Source organism: Hordeum vulgare, chromosome 4H (genome assembly GCF_904849725.1).
Source record: "Hordeum vulgare subsp. vulgare chromosome 4H, MorexV3_pseudomolecules_assembly, whole genome shotgun sequence".
NCBI classification, from domain to species: domain Eukaryota; kingdom Viridiplantae; phylum Streptophyta; class Magnoliopsida; order Poales; family Poaceae; genus Hordeum; species Hordeum vulgare.
This window is the reverse complement of record NC_058521.1, coordinates 322,301,881-322,311,587: the sequence shown is the minus strand read 5'-3', so window position 1 is coordinate 322,311,587 and position 9,707 is coordinate 322,301,881. Positions and strand designations below refer to the sequence as shown.

The 9,707-nt window shown below is 40.9% G+C and overlaps 1 protein-coding gene across 2 annotated transcripts; it reads right to left on the bottom strand.

Annotated features, from left to right (window-relative positions):
* Positions 1 to 360: 360 nt before the first annotated feature.
* LOC123448560 (ER membrane protein complex subunit 4) lies at positions 361 to 9,094 on the bottom strand. 2 transcript variants are annotated; one of them, XM_045125500.1, is made up of 6 exons: positions 8,867 to 9,094; positions 8,728 to 8,784; positions 8,335 to 8,488; positions 5,011 to 5,108; positions 4,865 to 4,930; positions 361 to 746 (listed from the first exon to the last, which is right to left on the bottom strand). In XM_045125500.1, the coding sequence occupies exons 1-6, from the start codon at positions 8,984 to 8,986 to the stop codon at positions 708 to 710; spliced, it is 534 nt and encodes a 177-aa protein (XP_044981435.1). In that variant the 5' UTR covers positions 8,987 to 9,094; the 3' UTR covers positions 361 to 707. The 2 variants fall into 2 exon arrangements, with proteins under 2 accessions (XP_044981435.1, XP_044981437.1); XM_045125502.1 differs by lacking the exon at positions 8,728 to 8,784 and having other exon boundaries at positions 8,867 to 9,073.
* Between the last annotated feature and the right edge of the window lie 613 nt (positions 9,095 to 9,707).

Below are 9,707 nucleotides of genomic sequence, written 5' to 3'. Positions count from 1 at the left end.
TCAGGGAAGCAAATAATTTGGCACACAAATGTTTCTGTCTTAGGAGAATGAGCCTCCTGGTTTTCTGTTAATGCATGTACTCAAAAGATGTAACTCTTGTCTGTTTTGGAACAAAGTGCCAATACGCTTTCCCTTCAAATAAAAGATCTTCAGAAGATTGTGCAGCAGCACAAGGTGTGGGCTCACCACGCCCAAATCATGTAGCTGCACAACACAGAATTTAGGAATGTTGACTGGTCTTTTTTTCCTTTTCTGACCATCTCGCGTATAGAATACAGTGGAGAGTAGCCACTCAAAAACACCACATTCTTGCGTACAGAATAAACCATAAGTTCAAATGTCAATTTCAACCAGCGAAACTGAACAAAAAATCTCACAGCTATTAATAGAACATAACAAAAGCAGTTCGTCTACTACATTCAATGGGAGAGTTAGCTACAACCTCTCTATTGAATCAGACATGGTAAGCAGAGGAGATAAAAAAAAAATAAGCAAGCTATGTTTAGCTAAGCCTGTGATTTGCTATAGATATCAATCCGAATTTGGTACACGTGAAACGAAAAATATAACAAACCCGAATAAAATTTCTCCAACAAACCCGAATAAAATTTCTCCCTTCACCAGGGTATAAATTTCACTTTAGTACAGATACCATCCTCCAAGTAGTAAAGCCAAAGAGTTTGACCAATTGAAGATCACAAGGGGCATTACATCAAGGGGATCCCTCCACCAGCATATTCAACCTCCTGCCATTGAGAAAAATGGTTCAATAAGTTCAAGCAACCTACATATGCAGATACGCGTTCACAAATCCATACAAAACTACTCCCTCTGTACCTAAATAATTGTAGCTGGGGATAACACATATGCAGATACGCGTTCACAAATCCATACAAACTACTCCCTCTGTACCTAAATAATTGTAGCTGGGGAGAACTACTAGTTCTCCCCAGCTACAATTATTTAGGTACAGAGGGAGTATTATTTTATTACAATATTGAAAATCAACATGTTATTGGATTTGCATGTTATTGACTAGGCATTGTGTTGCACCCAGAGGCAAAAAGGTATAAGAATTTGTGGGAATTGATTAAATTTAGTACAATCTGAAAGCGGTCTGAACAAGTTACAGCAGTAAATGGGAGATTTTTCAATACGCATTATGGGTTCTAACAGAACCTGCATTTCGGCTAATTAGTTCACATGTTGGGACAACTACAATGCAGATATCATTATCCAGGTAAGCCATGATTAAACCTCAAGTTGGACCACATTGCATCATGGATTTTTACCATAGTTAAAAAAGGCAGGACTAGGCTCTAGGCGATAGCAAAACACCTAGCTCACAATTGCGCTTAAGCCTGCGCTTTGGTCAGAAAAGCGCAAGGCGGTGGCAAAATGCACAAATAACACATGGCAGTTCTTCAACTTTGATTTTTATCATGTAAAACAGAAAATAATAAGAGTCATAGACTACTGCAACCGTTCACAAAATGAGATGAATTTTGCTGGGCCAAAGGCAGTAGTAGTGTCTATCTTGCACATGTAATTTAAGAAAATGTTTATTCAACATAGTTATCAACAGAAGCGCAAAGATCTACCAGTGCCCAATAGCATGTTTTACTGGGAGTGATCATTATTTCGCAGATAAGGCCGTTCTGAAAGAGATCTTTAATGTTCCTTTGAAAGCATAGATGATTCGGGTAAGCTTGATGTAATATATGGAGAAGGTCCAGGCTGGAGGAGGACGGATGCCATGGCAACTAACATTGTTTTCGACCACAGGCAAGGAGGCGAACGTGTGGCTGCTCAAAGCCATAGGACAAACAGACTCTACTCCTGGGTTGAACTTGAAACCGTTCTCAACCCAAAAATTCTAAACACATCCCAACTCAATTCAGATTGTTTTTCAGTACACCATGCCCAAAGCCAAACTGTTATCTTCTTCAACCAATTGCAGACAACCAAAATCAACCACACTGGAAAACCCAAACCATGTAATCCAGTTCAACCCGCCTCATTAGACCACCTAATAATGTGGTAAACAGAAAATCTCACTGTTTGACAAAGCATGTTCTACTGAGGTTAGTTGGGATAGATGTTTTAACCCCCCCTCTCTCTTCACATCTGACATGGATATGGAATGATCAACACCTGACACTTAGGCGGAGATACATGATTGGGAGAAATGCAGGAGTGAGATATGAAACCAAGACCTCAGGTCTGATACCATGTTAGATATTCCTATGAACCAACTATACCATGTATATACTCCCTCCGTCCCAAGATACTTGTCTTAAGTTTGTCTAGATACATATGTATCTAGACATGTTTTAGTGTTAGACACATCCGTATCTAGACAAATCTAAGATAAGTATTTTGAGACGGAGGTTGTATATATATAAAATATAATAATACTATTCATCACCCAGGATGCAGAATAAGTTATTCTTCACCTGAGGTAATCTCACGATCGTTTCATAAATAAAATACATTTGGAATACAAATAGTTACATTCATATTAGTTCAATATGTAAAATTTGGCATAAGAAAACAAATATATAGGTCATAAGAACAGAAAATTTGCATTTATGTATATTTTGTTTTTACATTTGTAATTTTACGTAATATAAAATATATTTTTACGGCGATTATATATTTCCTTACGTTCTCTTTTACGTATGAAATAAGACAAAATTTACGAAACAAAAAATTACGGTGCATTAACGTCAAAATAGAGGGGGTGAAGAATAATTATTCCTCACCTAAGGTGACGAATAGTCAATATATATAGGAAAAATACATCCTACCACCCAGGGATAGTTACCCTACATGTTCCATATATACTATCATGTGATAGTATATATACTAATTTATCATTTTAATTATGTTTATATATTATATATAAGATTTTTCAAATGAGTTACAAGAAAAAATTACAAGTTAACCCATAGTTTTTATTATATTTGTGAAATACGTATATATTTGTACGTAAAAAAGAGCATACACAAAATATGATACATACTACCAAAAAAATAGTATATATACTACATAATCATTATTATATACTACATACTACGCGTAAATACTCTCCGATTTAATAGACACTACATACAACTTTTAAAACACAAGTAGTGGTAACTACCACCGGTGGTAAATAAAATTTGTCCTATATAGGAAAAATACATCCTACTACCAGGTGTAGTTACTAGCATGTCTCATATACTATCATGTGGTAGTATATATACTAATTTATCATTTTGAGTATGTTCACATACTATATATAAGATAGTACAAAGTATGTTACATGAAAAAATATAGTTAATCCATAATTTTAATAATATTATGAAATACATACATATTTGTGCGTAAAAATGAGTATGCTAAAAATATGATACATACTACCTAAAAAGTAGTATATATACTATCTAAATATTCTTATATACTACATACTACGCTTACATACTCTCCGATATGATAGATACTACCTACAATAGACCAAACAAAAGTAGAAGTTACTACACCGGTCGTACAAAACATTTGTCCATATATATATATATATATATATATATATATATATATATATATATATATATATATAAACTCTATTCATCACCCAGGGTGCAGAATAGGTTATTCTTCATCCGAGGTAATCTTAGCTTTTCATAAATAAATTACATTTAAAATAGAAATAGTTACATTCATATTGACCCATTATGTAAAATTTGGCATAAAAAAATTAAAAATTTAGGCTGTAAGACAAAAAATATGCATTTTATGTACATTTTACAATATGTTTTAACATTTGTAATTTTATGTAACAAAAATATTTTTTACAGTGATTATATATTTTCTTACGGTCTCTTTTTACGTATGGAATAAGAAAAAAAATACGTAACGTAAAATTACGATGCATTGATGTTAAAATAGAGGGGGTAAAGAATAACTATTCCTCACCCAGGGTGACGAATAGCGCAACCCTATAAACTCTATTCATCACCCAGGAGAAATTGGATCTTTTGCCCCACTTTACTTCTCAATTTGATAATTTGCCCTCCCCCCTAAGACTGCCGGGTGGGGCCGGGGCCACTGGTCATTGAGATAACACTGGGGCAAATCATCCAACCCCTTGTAAAGTGGGGCAAATCATCCAATCCCCCCATCATCCAGGGTGCAGAATAAGTTATTCTTCACCCGAGGTAATTTTACGATTGTTTCATACATAAATTACATATGATATACAAATAGTTACATTCATATTGATTCACAACGTAAAATTTGACATAAAAAAACAAAATTATGGGTCACAAGACCTGAAAATTTGTTTTTTATGTACATTTTACACTATAATTTTACGCTCATAAATATACGTAACATAAAATAATTTTACGGTGATTATGTATTTTCTTACGTTTCCTTTTTGTGTGTGAAGTAAGATAAAATTTACGGGACGTAAAAATACGGTGCATTGATATTAAAATAGGAGGGGTGAAGAATAACTATTCCTCACCCAGGGTGACGAATAGCGCGACCCTATACACACACACACACACACACACACACACACACATATAACCAAGTCTCAGTCCCCGCATTTCTCCCAATCATTTATCTCCACCCGAGTCAGGCATGATAGGAATATCTAACACACCCTGATCAGATAAACGATATTCCATCTGCCTATTATACATACATAAGAGACCAGTACAAGCTACTATCAGCAAATAGTTTTTAAACACTAGTGAGCACCAGCTAAAAGCCAATGAGAAAGTAATGCCTAATATGCATACTTAGTCACAAGTCAAAACAATGAGAATATGGCACTGAGAAGCAACAAATAATTTAGGTGGTATTAGCGACATACCCGAGCAGGAGACAGTGAAGATACCCAGTCTGATGCATTTGTCGGAAGAAGACCCAATGTGTTGAGCTGTAGAACAAAATAATCACATGTCTGAAGTGCTTACAGAAATACATGCAGATTCTGGCTTAACCTGTTATTATACTAACCTTCCAAACACCCAAACCCATAGCGGCCAAGTTGAGAGCAGTGAAGAGTAACTTAGGTGCAAGTGTATCCACCCTTGGGTCCTTAAATGGTTCGAAAACTGCAAAGATACAGAATTAAAAAAGAAAAGAAATAGCTCGTTAATACAATCCTGAATCACGTGGACATTGAGGTAATCATATTTTCATACATGATGCTCAAAAGGCTCGTTAGCACATATCTAGAACATGGTGTCAAAAACGCTCTTATATTATGGGACGAAGGGAGTAATAGACAATAGAAGCATATATTTCTAGTACCCAAGAGAATCAGACTGGGTCGAGTCATGCACATATCCAGTTTTTTTTATTTTTTGAGAAGTTGTTTCCACTTATTATATCAGGAAGGTTTGGAATATATGCAAAGGTTTGGAATACCGACAAAGACTTAGCCATGGACAGGGGTGCGTGGAAGTTAGCTATCCACGTTCCAGAGCCATGACTTGGCTTCGAGATCTTATGGGTTTCAACTCTAGCCTACCCCATCATTTGCAACAAGGCTAATATTATCTCTCCCTATCCCCTCTTCTTGTCCCTATTGACCTGGATCGCTGACATGGTGCCATCCTAACGGCAAACCTAGACCGACCAACGAGTGACCCAGACCATTGTTGACAACATCAATCCCAATCCCGGTATCTACGTGCATGTCTAGCCTATATGTTAATGCTTTACTGAGTTCATAGTAACATCAGTTCACCCACTTTTACTACAGAAGTCAACAGCATTGACACTCGACTGTTGGAGTTAACTTGACTCGAGATGTGCATGCATGTGCGCATAGCACCCTGGACATTTAGCTTCCTTAGAAGTGTAACAGTCGCTCGTTGAGTAGATTAGTTGCTTGCATGCAATGGCACAGTGTGCATCCATGAGTCTACCGGGAGAACGCATGCACTTAGATGAAACATGCAGGGTTCATGAAAGCAGCCGAATTAATGATGATGTGTGTGTCCTGTACAAATCCATCCATGTGACCCATTCGTTTAGAGAGAATAAATAGCAAGAACAAGAAAGGGCTAAGTCGGCCAAGAGCATTATGGTTTTGTTTAAGTGCTCATCACCTCTTCTTCCACAAGAGAAATATGTGTATGTTCTCTGCTAGAATAGGGTGTGTTATACACCTCTACGAGACTAGGAGGGTGCAAGATGAGCAGAGGTGTGAGAAGCAACTTCAGCATAGTGCAGCACACTATCTCTGCTATTCAACGTCTATGCCCAGTGCATTGTAATAACTAGAGGATATCCTGCGCTTCGCTGCGGGAATTGGTTGATGAAAATTTGGGTTGATAGCATGAGAACCAAAATTTAAAATACATATGACTTACTATATTTGATTATGTGTAGTTGTAACAATATTTATTAAATATAAGTAGAATAATTGAGCGGAAAACATTTTCCCATGCATGGTTGAATGTTGTAGTGAGTCTTTTCCATGCACGATTGCATGTTGAGATGGGCCTTATCCCATTCATAATTGTACGATGAGGTGGCATACTTGCATGTTGAGATAAATAAGTTAGTGGGGATGACTCTCTTACGCTCCGTTTGGATGTTTACATTGGGAGCCTTGGCATTGCATTGGGTTGAATATCAATATCACACTATATTGGTATTGAGATTGAATGCCGATATTTTTGTTTGGATCTTTAGGTATTCGAAACACAAACTTGATATTGAGGTTGAATGCCAAATGTTGTTTGGGTGGTGAATGGTGAGGCATTGAGTTGTAGATCAAGCAAAGAGGAGGCCGAACGCTGGACAAGGGAGAAGTTTGGAGTTCTACAAAGAGGGGAAGGAGGCCGTTAGCAACACATATGCGCCGGCAACGAAGCTCGGGGTGGAGGCACGCCGGCTGCGGCAGGAACGTGGCGTCGGCCGTTGGAGAGCTCCGGCGGGGCAGAAGGGTGGTGCCGGATCCTTGAGAGCTCTGGCGGGATGGGAAGGTGGCATCGGCCGCTGCAGATTAGGGTTGAGAAAAGGCGTGAGAGTGGCACAGGCCATAGGATCTTGGGGTGCAGGCGGGTGGGGCGGGCTAGACGCCGCCGGAACTCGGGGTGGAGGGAGGCGGGGCGTGATGGGCGCCGCCGGAGCTCGGGGTGGCGGCGGGTGGGGCGGGATGGGCGCTGCTGGAGCTCGGGGTGGAAGCAGGCGGGGCGGGATGGGCGCCGCCGGAGCTCGGGGTGGAGGCAGGCGGGGCGGGAAGGGCACCGCCGTCGTTCCTCAGGGCACACACGGGGGAGACGAGAGGGATGACATTGGTTTCGTTCGCGGACAGGCGCGCACACTGTCTCAATGCGTAGCAATGTCGAACATGCACGCTCCGAATTGGGCCATCAGTTTTTTGCGTTAGGGACGGATCGCTCAATATTGAGCCCGAATGCCGCAACGGAATGCCAAGACCAACCAAACGGTGGCATTCGCGATATTCGGCTAGGACAAATGCCAATACCCAATACTAGGCCTGAATGCCAACATCCAAACGAAGCGTTAGGTATATACTCCCTCTGTTCCTAAATATAAGTCTTTTTAGAGGTTTCACTAGGAGACTATATACGGATGTATATAGACATACTTTACAATGTAGATTCATTCATTTTGCTTCGTATGTAGTCCCCTAGTGAAATCTCTAAAATGACTTATATTTAGGAACGGAGGGAGTAGGATTCAAAATATAAAAATACGAATTGCAACCTAAGCTACCATCTGTGGCATGAGGGATATAAGTTATTAACATAGCAAAATACCTATTCTTCTTTCATAACTCAAGCCTGGCTAAACTAAATTTACTTGCACACAAAGAATATTTTCAGATGAGTAAACACCCAGTGATCAACCATTAGAAATTATTTTGCTCAATCAAGCATCAGGGCCAATCGAATATACTATATCAGAACATGAAAATCAAATATGTATCCAGCCCATGGTTTTCGAGTCGCGACTCATGTGAGTCGCTCAGGGGTAGCGACTCGGAAAGAGTCAAGCCTGTAGTTGCGACTAGTCGCAGCTCGCTTTTCGAGTCGACACTAAGTTGAGTCGACTTTGCTGTGGCGACTCATAGAGTAGTCGAGCGCCTCGAAATCCATAACCCAACCAGAGCAGGTATAACTGTTCACTAATCACAACCATTACTCAATTGTTTTCCTAACATTAAACTACACACCAATATTAAGGTAAAGAACATAAATCAGAAATGTCTGAACAAATGGTCTTAAAGTAGTAGAGTTAGCAATCTCTTCAGCTGAACTAGCAACCCATACTAAAAATTCAGTTAACTCAAGACGGTACCTTTCCCGACAGATCGGAGTGCGTTGAAGGGCTGCCAGAGAGCAGAGAAGACGATACCAATGCTAAACAGGTGGACTGTGCTCCCGGCCATCCACATCATAAAACCCATCATCATCAGGTTCTTGAAGGGCGCCTGCGCCACCTCCCAGGCTTTCTGTTCAGAGTAAGACCGCATTAACTTCAATTAAGACTGCCCAAAACCTAGATATTATCAAGCAAGTGAACTCGGGGGAATCAGCCCAGAAGGAAGCACTGAGATCCGGTTCCTCCTCAATTGCTTCTATGCTAGACCTAGACAATTCGCACTGAACTGATACAGTTCCGGGAGTATCTAAACCCTGGATCTATCTCGCTAGGAGACTACTAAGACGAGCATCGGGGAATCGAGCGAACCTGCCCCTTCCAGGCAGCTTCGGTCTCCTTGCGCTGCCGCGCGCTGGCGGCGTCGTCCTGAGAGCCAAGAAAAACAGCACCTAAATTCAACGATCCGAGCGAGCGAACGAACAGTTCCGGGAGAGAGGGCGGGCGGTACCGCTTCCGGGGCGGATCTGGTGAAGCCAGGAGGATCGGGGAAGGCAGGCGAGGAGGAGGAGGAAGATACGTCGTGGAGCTCCACTGCCCAGCGTCGGGCGAGACCCTTGCCCTTCTCCATCGCCGGCGGCCGCGGCTACTGACGGATCAACCGGTTCTGGTTTGGTCTGGTTTTTGGAGCTTTGGACTTTCGGCGTGGATGATGGGAGACGGCAGGCCAACTTCAACAAACACGAGTGGAGCGCAGACCTGGCCAAACGGGCCAGGCCAACCAAGCCAGCACACCAGCACGCCCACACGGGCCACCGGGCCAGGCCAACCAAGCCAGCACACCAGCACGCCCACACGGGCCACCATTAGTTTTAGAGCATCTCTAGCAGAACCCTTAAACCCTTAGATTCAAAATCAGTTATAAGGGTTGAGAATTGATCATTTTTGACAGTTTTAAGGGTTGAAAAACAGAGACAAAGACTAGAACCCTCAAACCCAACCCTTATAACGGCTGTTATAAGGGTTGGGTTTGAGGGTTCTAGTCTTTGCCTCAACCCCAACCCTTAAAACTGTCATTTGGCATATCACAATTTTCACTAGAATCACACAATAAAACTTTAAACAAACATGGAAATAAAGATCATTGCTGCATGGTTTAATATTTTTTACATCACACAATCATCATCTTCCCCTCTCATTGGCATCATCACTAAAAAGTTGCACTTGGCGCCATTTCCTAGACCACTTCCACGTCCATCAAGCACCTCCATTGTCGCCGGTGGTGGAGTCTTCCACACCGCCATCGCCACCACAACTCATCGGAGTGTCACCTCGAAGAGTAGAGGACGCAC